The sequence below is a fragment of the Macaca fascicularis genome, chromosome 10 (assembly GCF_037993035.2).
Source record: "Macaca fascicularis isolate 582-1 chromosome 10, T2T-MFA8v1.1".
Classification (NCBI taxonomy): domain Eukaryota; kingdom Metazoa; phylum Chordata; class Mammalia; order Primates; family Cercopithecidae; genus Macaca; species Macaca fascicularis.
The window spans coordinates 71,441,938-71,454,868 of record NC_088384.1 but is presented as its reverse complement, the minus strand read 5'-3'; the positions used below and the strand labels follow the sequence as shown (position 1 = coordinate 71,454,868).

The following is a 12,931-nucleotide window of genomic DNA, read 5'->3' as shown; positions in this document are numbered from 1 at the left end:
ATCCTATACTGTGCACTGGTGATGCAAAGATGAGTTCCACCTGATTCTTCATGAGGTTCCAGTTTAAGACACAAAGTGAACTGTCAAGTTGTTCTAAAAAATATTAATGTTGTTTTTTGTATTATTTTCAATTACATTTTAGACTAGGGAATCATCTGAGTTTATTGACAACGTGTTCATAAAAGAGTAAGTTATTGGACGGGCATGGTGGCTCAGGCCTGTAATCCCAGCACTTTGGGAGGCCAAGGCGGGCGGATCACGAGGTCAGGAGTTCGAGACCAGCCTGATCAACATAGTGAAACCCCGTCTCTACTAAAAATACAAAAATTAGCCAGGTGTGGTGGTGTGTGCCTGTAACCCTAGCTACTTAGGAGGCTGAGGCAGGAGAATCACTTGAACCCGGGAAGTGGAGGTTGCAGTGAGCTGAGATTGTGCCACTGCAATCCAGCTTAGGCGACAGAGTGAGACTCCATCTCAAAAAAAAAAAAAAAAAGAGTAAGTTATTTTACATATACAAAGTTGCTTTAATTACAAGAGGGGGTGGAAACTTTAGGAAGTTAACCAAGAAGATGGGCCAGGACCAACAAAAGTCCATTGAAAAAGAAGTAATTGGAATTTGAGAAGCCTTGACAGGTTGCACACCTCTAACAAGGAACATTGTTATTCTTTGTACTTCATTGCTCTTCTCTACATAATATTCACTAAAATGATATTGAAGATTACATTAGTTGGAGTTAAGTCAGGGAAGCAGAATCCTTGAATGATATGGGGTAACAGATTTATTGCCGGGATTAGACCTTGTACAGTTGTGGGAGAAACTGGGAAAGCAACATTCCACAAGGGGATGACTGACTGAATAGAAAAGCTTCTAACCGGGGCCCATGGAATGGAGCTAGTGAAGATGTCTATGCAAGTCCCTTGCCTCTCCATCCGAACAGGGCCAGAAGTATGTCAGCAGGGCAGATGATAAAGAGGAAGTTGTGAATAGGAAAGCTGCATGCAAAGCAGGAGAGAACAAAGACAAATGAAAGCCACAAGGGAAAACTGGAATCCGCAGAGATGCACAGGCCCGTGTATCTGTCTCTCACTGATTGGAACCTCAAAGCTGCGATGTCCTGCCGAAGGAGCCAGTGCTCTCGCTGCAGAACTTCATGTGTGCCCAGCCTGGCTCCAAGAACGTGTGGCAGAAGAACCATCAAGAACTGGAGAAGCTGTGGGGCCAGCTGCTACTCCACACCCATGTGATGAGCAACGGCGTGCGTGACCTGCCCAAGGCCTGCACCACCTTCCTCACATAAAGTCTCTGACTGCACTTCCGCCCTGTGAATCTCAGGGACATTTCTCTGTGGCCAGCCCTAATCCAGAACCATTCAGAGAAATATAACTTAAGCTTAACTAACTTTTGACATAGACTGTAACAGAGGCATAGAAAGCAAAAACAACAACAACAACAACAACAACAAAAAACGATAGAGATTAGATAATTCCATCTTTTCTTTAGAAAGATGTAAAAACCAGGGTGAGGAGAGATAATGGCTTGTCTGATGTAACAGAGCTAGTGACAGGCCTAGAAACTCAATTCTGTGTGTGTCTCTCTAGGTGATATCACAGAAGAAACAAACAAACAAACTCTGGATGTGAGATTCATACACTATCTTCCTATAGTCCAAGCCACTCAGGAGGTTTGCTTAAGCCTAGAAATTTGAGTCCATCCTGGCAACATAGCAAGACTCCATCTCTAATGTATTTAAAAATTTAAAAATAAATCCTAAAAGCGAAGACACCTGAGTTTTTGCCTTAATTGATTGCTTCGGCCTTGGGGAAAAAAAATCACTCGATTTCTGGACTCATGTTTTCTATAAGTGAATGGCATATAGGCTAGGCGCAACAAATTGGAAGTGATCACTTAATATCTGATGAATAAATGAACGAACACAATCTCTCAAGAACCACTATTTCACACAATTATTTTACTGCCTAACATTTTAAAAAATGAAACCATGAGGCCGGGCGCAGTGGCTCACACCTGTAATCCCAGCACTTTGGGAGGCCAAGGTGGGAGGATCACGAGGTCAGGAGATCGAGACCATCCTGGCTAACACAGTGAAACCCGTCTCTACTAAAAATCAAAAACATTAGCCGAGTGTGGTGGTGGGTACCTGTAGTCCCAGCTACTCAGGAGGCTGAAGCAGGAGAATGGCGTGAACCCAGGAGGCAGAGCTTGCAATGAGCCGAGATCGCGCCACTGCACTTCAGCCTGGGTGACATAGAGAGACTCCATCTCAAAAAAAAAAAAAAGAGAAAAAAAATGAAATCATGCTCCTGGACCTCAATAGCAAGGCATTCTTGTAGGTTCTCATGAAATTTATCTGGGGCTAGTATGGGGCATCTGGGCCCTTTTTCCTTTGCGCAAGTCAGATTTCCAGTCTCTCAGCCATGTAACAATTAGACTTTCTCCTCATCCCACTGTGACTCCTTTTTTATGTATTCAGTCTGGGCTTTTCAGTAGGAGTCAAGTACTACATAGCTGGAAAAACAAGAGATTCTGGAAAAGCAGTTACAGGGAGAAGCTAAAAGAATATCAGATTTCTAGTTATGTATTTTGACGGTTAGCTCATGAATTTGAAATCAGCGTTTAGCAGGAATGACCTATCTCTGCTGATGTGACATTAGCTGGGATGGCTCAAAGGCCTGGAGTTGAAATAATCTAAAGTCTACCTACTTTCAGTGAGGATAGTTGGATCCATATAGTGTCTCTGCTTCCTCATGGCATGGTTGTTGGGTGCAAGAGCGAGCCTCCCAAGAAGACCAGGCACAAACTGTATCACCTTTTGTCACATGGATTGCAAAGTTATATAGCATCATTTCTACCATAGTCATAGGCCTCTCAGATTCAAGAGGTAGAACAGTTGACCCTTGAACAATGTGAGGGTAAGTGGTGACTATCCCCAATGCAGTCAAAAATCCATGTATAACTTTTGACTCCCCAGGTACTTAACTGCTAATAGCCTACTATTGACTAGAAGCCTTACAGATAACATAGAAGATTGATTAACACATATTTTGTATGTTACATGTGTTCTATGCTGTATTCTTACAATAAAGTAAGCTAGAGAAAGAAAATGTTACTAAGAAAACCATAAGGAAGAGAAAATATATTTACTGTTCATGAGATGGAAGTGGATCATCATAAAGGTCTTCATCTTTATTGTCTTCACATTGAGTGGGCTGAGGAGGAGGAGGAAGGGGGGTAGGTATACTTTCTCAGGGGTGGTAGAGGTGGAGGAAGTGGAAGAGGAAGCAGAAGAGGCAGGCATGCTCTGCTTAATTTTACTGAAAAAAATCCACATATAAGTAGACGTGTGCAGCTCAAAGCTGTGTTGCTCAAAGAATAACTGTGGATCCCATTTCCCAATGAAGGGAGTATCATTATTACATTGTGAGAAGAACTGTGGGATGGAAAGCGCATTGCATGCCATCTTGGAAGACGCAGTGTGCCACAAGCACTGATAGTATGCATGGTGTGTTCATAAACACAGAGCTTGTCAACTAAATGAGCTCTTGTTCAACAATAACCCCAGAGAATATGTTTGTGCACACTTATATAAATACATACACATATACATACATAATAAGTACTTAGTGAATAAGGCTAATTCTCGGATTCACCTTGCTTCCAAGACATTTTTCATGCTATGCCTAAGGGTAAGGGCAGAGAATTGGGCCACACAATTAATTTAAACTAAAAGTGTTTCATTGTCACCTTCCGCCCCACCTTTTTTTTTTTCTGGGAAAATAAATTAGGCTGCTGAGTTTTGGACCTAAATCATTTCCATGGTAACAGAGCCTAATATGCTAAAAGGCAGATTATAGTTCCCTCTAATATTTGAAATATCTGTATATGGGCTGCATGGCCGAGGCAGGCAGATCACGAGGTCAGGAGATCGAGACCATCCTGGCTAACACGGTGAAACTCTGTCTCTACTAAAAATACAAAAAATTAGCTGAGTGTGGTGGCACGCACCTGTAGTCCCAGCTACTCGGGAGACTGAGGCAAGAGAATCACCTGAACCCGGGAGGCGGAAGTGGCAGTGAGCTGAGATCGCGCCACTGCACTCCAACCTGGGTGACAGAGCAAGACTCCATCTCAAACAAACAAACAAACAAACAAAAGTACATTTAGCAGAGAATAACATTGCCATTTACCCACACACACACAAACACACACACTCATACACACACACTCATACACACTCACACATATATTTATACACACGCAAGAAACATGAGTGTTAAACAAATTTCATAATTTATATTAAATGATTTAAAGTATGGGGGAAATGTGTAGGAATGACACCGTTCAGCCTGGTCTTCTCGTATCTGCATTAAGTCAAATTTTCTTGTTTTGATTTTTGATCGATTGGTTGACTTTAGAAATATTCTGATCATGTAAAGCCTGGGGGGAAAAAGTCAACAATCGCAGATACAGAAGTGAGAATAATTACGATCTCCTTTTCTACTGGGAACTGTCTTACTAGTGAGATCTGTATCACGTAGGCTAGGAGAGCAGGGAGGTTAGGTGGGTGACTTCCATTGGGGTTCTTTCTTGTCCTGCCACGTACACACCCACTTCCATTTCCTACTGCCATGAGAAACACCTCATTTGATGTTCTATGCAACTTGCCAGTGAGTGATTTTCAATTTTTTTTATGTTGTTAAAACAAAATAACTACAGGGGTATTTATTTCTAGGACATAAAATTAAGTCACTGATTTAATCAGATATATGTGAGCTATCATGTATATTCCATGTCTCTTCTCCATTTACTGTATTGCTCTCTGAATGTTTCCAAGAAACTCTTTACACACAGAAGTTCTCTCAAAACAAAAAAGGGACTATGCATACATTTTACTTTTGAGGTGGCATTTACTTATTCAATAATAGCTACACAATTAAATGTTATGTTGACCTTGTGTCACTGTCAACTAGTTACTTTTTGTTTCTGTTGCATTTCCAAGTGTGTTAAACTAAAAGCAAGTGGCTTCATGCCAATTAAGCTACATGGAAGCTTTTTAGGCCTTGTTCAAATACTAACAGGTTTGATAAATATATTTGTCTAGGAAGAGTAGGACAAAGAGCTCTTTGTTTACTGACATACTTTATTGTCATTCTGCTGTATGCCTCTCGTGTGGCTGTTTTATAGGACATAAAATCTAGGTATCCTGTCGGAATCTCAGATCTTATTTATAGCTTGCTGCAAAGTGGCTTATTGTCATTTATTATTTCTTATTTGATTTATATAGCATCTTTCCACCAAAGAGCCCATAGGTTTATTTATATACAGAGTACACACACACACACACACACACACACACAGTCACATCCTTATACACATCCTTGAACTTCACTCAAGGCTATGATGTAGATAGCAGTATAGAACCAAAAATCTGTATGAGGCCTTTCCATTTGTTTTTGTTCTAAGACGACGTTCTGGGAGGAAAGTTGCCATTTTTTTGTTTTCACTTTGAGTGTTTATCTTTTGCCTCTAGGTGGATCGGATCATTTTCTGTGTCTTCTTAGAAGTTGACTTCAAAATCTACAAAAAGAAAATGAGTGAATTTTTCTCTGTAGGTGAGTAAAGCTACTTCTTGTTTCCTTTCAAATTGAGGATTGAAGAAGTGAGCCATCACTTCTATTCCTATTGTTTTTCATCTTCAGGACTATTACATACCGTCACCCCTGCCAACTTGTATCATAGTTTTTAAGAACTGAACAAGGCGACAGAAAATCTAGGCTGTGGAACTCTTACCCCCAGAGGTTACTGTGTTGTCTTGGGGAAGTCAGTTCATCTCTTGGGTCTCGGTGCTTCACATCAAAACTGAGGGGCTAATTATTAATAAATGATTTCTAAAGATGCTTCCCCTGGCCCTAAATTACATGATCTGTGATTCCTTCTCCAACCTGTAAGTTTGCCGGGCCCCATGCCTGCATCTACCCTGTTAAATACCATTGTTGGAAATTGTAAGCCCATTGATATTCATAGTCAGAATTCAAACTGTTCCTGCATTCCATCCCTATTCCTTCCCCAGTTTCTCACTCCAAATTTCAATGCCTATAGCAGCACTTCTAGGGCAGTCTGAGAATAGCAGTCATTCACACTTCTTTTTAGAAAATAGGATAAACCTCGGGGTTATTAGAGAACCTTGAGTAATGTATTTACATCGATTGAATGTGCCATTAGTTGGATTTGGGTAATTTGAATATTTTCCTCCACTCTTCCTCTTCTAGTCTATTAAGGCTGAGGCTTGTTTAATGCCTTATTTTTATGGTGCCATTAAAGTCACAGTGTCCAAAGTGCTTTCCTTAGCCATGGCAAGAATTGCTTCCAGGAAATTTCAAGCTACAGTGAGCATTGTTGGTACTTGCCTCTCAGTGAGCTTTCTTTTGAGGTTTCCATCTCCATCTGAAGTAGTTTGTCATATCACAGGTGACTCTGGCAGGTGGAAAGGAGTGAATAAAGAGTGCTGATGCACATTCATCCTCTTAAGCCATCTATCAGAGCCAAACAGTAAACAGGATGCCTTGCCTGTAGATCAGAGTAGGATGCGTTCTATCCAGAACAGCTGTAGAAAACCAAAAAACCAATAGAGATGGTCAGCTCTCTGCTAATGCCCTAAGTGGACTAAGTTCTTCTAAGTAATTTGAAGTTCTTCTCCCTAATTTTATAATTGAAAGGTGAATCTGCTAAGTGCATTTAATTTAAGGCTTTTACTAAAGTATTTCTCGAACTGAAACATAATGTAAATTCCTCAGATTCCCATGTGATAATGAACTGGACTGTGGTTATAATCTTTTTCTCCTCCTCTTCTTTCTCTTCCTCCTCCTCTCCCTTCTCCTTTCTCCTTTCTTCATTTTTTTCACGCATCTCAGTGTTCTTCAGAGTGGACGCACTTAACAGCTTTTTGATAAGTAGTTGTTGAGCCGAGTTGAATTAAATAAATTTTTCTTGCTGTAATCTGATGACTTTTTTGTTTCAATGTCCTTGTTCCATTTTTCCTTTTGATTTGCTTTATAACAATATTGAGCTGATTGGTGCCTGTATTTTTAAGTACTATTAAAAGTAAATGTTAATTATATTTTTAAATGTGACTTCCTATGATGTATGAAGCAAATATTCTCATGTCTTGTCAGTATTACATCATAATTGATAAGATTTTATAAATTTTAGACTCCTTGAGATGTTCGGAAATAATGACATCATATTCATTCTCATGTCTTCTAAAAAATGTCTGCAGGAAGCCATACTAACATAAGATAAAAAATAATTGCATAATTATGATCTATTGATATTGAAACAAATGTTTCTATCAGCAGGTATTTCCAATGATGCAGAGTCAAAAAGCACACTGCAAAATTAAAAGAAAATGAGACAGTTTTAGGAGTGTAATATATTAATAATTATGCAAACAAATTATTGTTTGAAAAATTGCTACTTTAAATAAATTTTAAAATGCATTGCAGTACATGAGCAAGTGAAATAATAAAGTCATCCTCAATCTCACATCAATGCTTTGAAACACATGGTGCTCAGGAAATTATTGTCAGTCCATATTTACAATAGTAAGTACATTTTAAACTAAATGTAAAAATCCTCAAAAATTGTGAAGTATTTCTGCAATGTTGAAGCATTAGGTATTTGAAAATTCTAAACATGCAACATGAAATAAGGGTGATGTATAATGGAATGTGACTACTAATATAGATAATATACTTCACCTGTCATTAATTTGAACTTGTGTTTAATTCATAACTATATGATCTTTAAATATAATAATGGTTAATAATAATCATAATTAATATATTAAATAAAAACATAATAATAATGGTTACTAATAATGCAAACATTTTTAAATTGCTTTCGATTAGCGTTCCTTTCTTTACATGGGTAAATCATTAATCTTCATGATCACTCTAAGAAAGGAGGCACTGTATTAACCCTGTGCTGTGGTTCCATTGTTAGGGTTTTTTCTAATTTGGTCTTATGGTTTCTCTCTCTTGAGAATGGCCGTAAGCCAGGATAGCCACTCTCCAGGAGAGCTTTGAAAAGGGTTGGGGGAAAAGTTAGGATATGTGTGTCAGGGGAGACACAGTGAGGAAGTAGAACTAAAATGCCCAAAACAGAAGGCATTTATTACTCACAGGTAGACAGGTGAGGGATGCCCACAGGAGACCAACAGGAAGCCTAGAGGTGGCAGGGAGCCCAGCCAGCAAGGGGGGAGCAAGAGAGAGCGAGCACCTGGGGACTGTCTTTATTAGGTCCGTATGCACCACCCCTTAGGCTTTCCCATGGGGGTTGTGGATTGGCTAGTTTAAAGAAAACACTCAGGAAGCAGGAACTTACTTTGATGATTCTGACACTATTAGATTTTTACCATGATCAGCAGTTGTGGAGTGTATTGGGTTTGGGGTCAGCTGGATGAGGAACAAGTGGAACATATCACAAACAATCACACAGGGAGGGAAGTTTTAGTAGGCCAAAGGTGACAGGATACAACTGGCTTTCAAACAACTTCTGTTAGGCCTAAGAATGGATGCTGGCCAGGCGCACAGTGACTCATACCTGTAGAAGGAGGATTGCTTGAATCCAGGAATTTGAGGCTAGCCTGGGCAACATAGTAAGAACTTGTCTCTACAAAAAAAATAAAAATAAAAATTAGCTGGGATTGGTGGTGCATGCCTATAGTCCCAGCTACTCAGGAGGCTGAGGTGGGAGAATCACTTGAGCTCAGGGGTTTGAGGCACAGTTGGCTATGACTGCACTGCTGAACTCTAGCCTGGGTGACAAAGCAAGACCCCATCTACAAAAAATATAAATAAAGAAGCAAATAAATAAATAGATAAATAAATATTGTAGAGATTTTAAAACCAAAAGGAAAAAAAAGAAAAAAAAAAGGATGCCAAGGCAGCAACCATATTAAACAAATTTATGATACCCTATGTTTTAGGCATGAAAAACGAGGATTCAGCTAGGAAGCAACAGAGCTGTATTTTAAAATTGAGAATGGCATCTGTCATTGCCAAAGTGATAATAGGTTCATTTTCTCAGAGCATCTTTAGAGAAGGCTGAGATCAACTTCCAGGCTGTATTTGGAGTATTGGGAAAGTCCCATTTCATCGGCTGCCCATCATTTTTCAGAGGGGCCACACTTCTCTTTCCTCTAGTACCTATAAATACCTTCATGGAAACTTTTCTAATGTGAGTTAAATTAGTACTTTTATCATTCATCTCGAAATTGAATTCTATTCACATCATAGAAGTACTGTGGTGCTGTTACCTGCCGATGAGCAGTTAAGCGGGGAAGGAGAAGCCCAAAGGCCTTTACAGGAGAAGATGGAAAATTGCTTATATTAGTTTGCCAGGTCTCCAAAAACAAAGTACCACAGAGCGGGTGACTTAAACTACAGAAATACATTTTCTGATTATTCTGAAGGCTAGAAGTTCAAGGCCAAGTGGAGGCAAGATTAATTTCTTCTGAGGCCTCGCTCCTTGGCTTGTAGATGGCTGTCTTCTCACTGTACTTTCAAATGACCTTCCCTCTGAGTCATTTGTGCTGCATCTTTCTCTTTGTATAAGGATGCCAGTCAAATGGGATTAGAACCTACTCTAATTACCTTATTTTAATTTAATTAGCTCTTAAAGGTCCTATCTCCAAATACAGTCATATTGTAAGATATGAGGGTTAGGCCTTCAACATAAAAATTCACAGGGCACAGTCCAGCGCATAATATTGCCCATTGTAGAAATGCATTAAGAAACTCCAGGGAAAGAAACCAGCAACAAATTTTTTTCAACAGTTTTATATCTGGCTGTGGGGTAAAGCACATTTGACTTTTTCCTTCCAGAAGTATTATTTGAAAGTAGAGTGTGGCAGCTTTATGGAATTATCATACACTTTGGTTGCAAATAATTTATACTTACAGTGCACCATTACATGGCCTACAGCAAATAATATTTGTATGATTCAACTCAGAAATCTCTTTGTTCTTTACATAAAAAGGCTTATATTTTTTCAGTGTGTAGAATTTATTGTGTGCAGTTTTCACTAGATGTAAAAATTAAAAAAAGAAAAGAAAAGACAATTCCCGATCTAGAATGTGTAAGTCATTTTTTTTAACTAGAGTCTTAGTCCTACTAGAGAACTGAAAGATGTTAACTTTCCTCATAATAACAATAAAGAACATACGGTTTATAATGATATTAAAGAATCTTGTTTAAGCTTGAGACGTATCATGGTAAACCCTCTTCCCCTCCTCCCTTTAGGGAAAACTGACCTTTGTTTTCTGCACTGATTCTCAACTAGGAGCAATTTTGCCCTCCTGGGGACATTCTGAGGCATTTTTGTTTTTCACAACTGAAGGAGGGGAGAGGTTACTGTCCTCTAGTGATTAGAGGCCAGGGATGCTGCTAAGCATTCCACAATGCACAGTATAACACCCTCCACAACTCTCCAACAGATAATTATTCAGCATCAAATGGCGATAGTGCAGAGGTTGAGAGGCTCCGTCTACTAGTACTGTCTCTTACCACTCAGGCCATCGCGGCAGTCTTTGCCTTTGGATTGGGGTTATTTTACAGTGTTTTGACTGCTAATGCTTTACCCATAAGTAACTATCAAGCTGGATTTGGAACATGTACCCTCAGCCTGGCCTCTGGCTTCCTGGATTTATGACCCTCCTAGTCCAGACTTCTGGTTTTGTACCCTCTCCATTCACTCTGTACCCACAGATTTCTATATTTTGACCTTCGTTAGCCACATACACCTGCCACCTAGCCCCTACTCTCCAGGTCCTCCTGGCACCACCCTACTCCTGGTATCATTTATCTATTACTGCTCATGAATCTATAGAAATAACCTCAGAAAATATGATCATTACATAGGTTTTATATATCTAATAGAAGTGTAGAACTAAAGGCTAGTATACAGAGCAGTGAGGAACAAATTCACTTATTATTTTCTTTGTATACCTTAAGCAAGGTTCATTGCTTCTTTGGCTAATACTTTTCATTTTTTTATCATTAGTTTGGTGACCATTGGTTGATAAACTTTCCTTGTGAGCTCACAAAATATGTTTGAACTTTAGATACCTTCAATCCCTTATCATTATCTGCATAGTAACTGGTCACAGTGAAATCACCTATGACTGAAAAACCTACCAACTAATCTTTTTTAAATTTGTTTTTCAGAGTCAGGGTCATACTCTGTCATCTAGACTGGAGTGCAGTAGCACAATGGTACTGATCATAGCTCACTGCAGCCTCGAACTCCTGGGGCTCAAGGAATCCTCCTGTTTCAACTTCCTGGGTGGCTGAGACTACAGGCACACCCCCACATGCCCAGCTAATTTTATTTGTTTATTTGTTCTTTAGAAACATGGTCTTACCATGTTGCCCAGGCTTGACTTGAACTCTTGGGCTCAAGTAATTCTCCTGCCTCAGTTTCCCAAGTCTTTGGGATTATAGGTATAAACCACTATGCCCAGCTCTAATCTCTTTAGTTTTTTAACCATAAAAACAATTACATTTGTCAATTTTGTTTCCAGCTTTGAAATTTATATAACATATACACAATACCCATGTCAACTTTACTTAAATGTGATTAACATATATATATAGCAATGCTGGGAAAGCTAATCAGATAAATCAATTCCAGGATATGCATGTGCTCATCCCAAACCTGACACCTGTTTATAAGAGGAAGATTGTATTTAAGATGAAAAATTCCGTTTATGTTTTCGAAAATAATTTTAAAACTATGTTTAAAAAATTAATAGAAAAAAGGCTAAAACATTCCCAATGTTCTTGATATAAATAGTAAAATAATGAGCTATTTGGGGCCAGTCACAGCGGCTCACGCCTGTAATCCCAGCACTTTGGGAGGCTGAGGCGGGCAGATCACGAGGTCAGGAGATCGAGACCAGCCTGGCTAACATGGTGAAACCTGTCTCTACTAAAGGTACAAAAAATTAGCCGGGTGCGGTGGCAGGCGCCTGTAGTCCCAGCTACTCGGGAGGCTGAGGCAGGAGAATGGTGTGAACCTGGGAGGTGGAGCTTGCAGTGAGCCGAGATCACGCCACTGCACTCCAGCCTGGGCAACAGAGGGAGATTCCGTCTCAAAACAAAACAAAACAAAAATGAGCTATTTTACCTACCAATATTTGGGGCATCTATCTGGTACAACATAAAATAATAAACCTTATAAAACTGCAAGAAGTTTGAATGCCTTAAAAATGAGCTTGCAAAATAGTAGACATATAACATGAATAACAAGTGTTTTATAGTTAGAACTAGGTAAACTGAATCCCTAGGAATTATAAGTTTATAAATTATAAACTTTACTGGAGATGTTTTTTGGTCTTAAATACAAATTTTCTTTTTGTATTGTATATAACATAAAAGCATATGGATGGTAAAGTAAACCCCTAAGTCAAGTTTGAGAATTATATCTTGGGAACTTCTTGAATATTTAACATATTTCAATGTCTAGCTAACGTGCATACATTTTATTTCTCAACTATTGGCAGACATGTTATTAATTCACTTCACTTGAGTATGTAAACACATTTAGGTTACATGCATTTTACCTTCTTAGATATAGATAGCACTGGGAAAGTCTAGCTTTGCATAATCATGATAAAGAAAATTCCAAACTCATATTTTGATAATAATTTTTAATATCTTAAAGGCATGCCTATAATTTTTAAACAAAACAAATCAAGAAACTTCTCAACCACATTTCACTTATTTTGACCTGCTTATAGTCTTCCAAACATGTAATAAATGTTATTGATATGAATATGTCTTTCATTTATTTTCCCAATCATGAATTTCTGCCATTTATTTCTGTCTAAATTATACACACTCCTGCAACAC

General features: G+C 38.8%; 1 protein-coding gene across 5 annotated transcripts in view; it reads left to right on the top strand.

Annotated features, from left to right (window-relative positions):
- Positions 1-12,931, top strand: part of MACROD2 (mono-ADP ribosylhydrolase 2) — a 2,109,916-nt gene that overhangs the window by 1,912,707 nt on the left and 184,278 nt on the right. For all 5 annotated transcript variants that reach the window (XM_065522745.2, XM_045364082.2, XM_005568324.4 and 2 more), the window contains one exon: positions 5,550-5,631. In XM_065522745.2, coding sequence (XP_065378817.1) covers positions 5,550-5,631 — 82 coding nt within the window. The remainder of the gene's footprint in view (positions 1-5,549; positions 5,632-12,931) is intronic.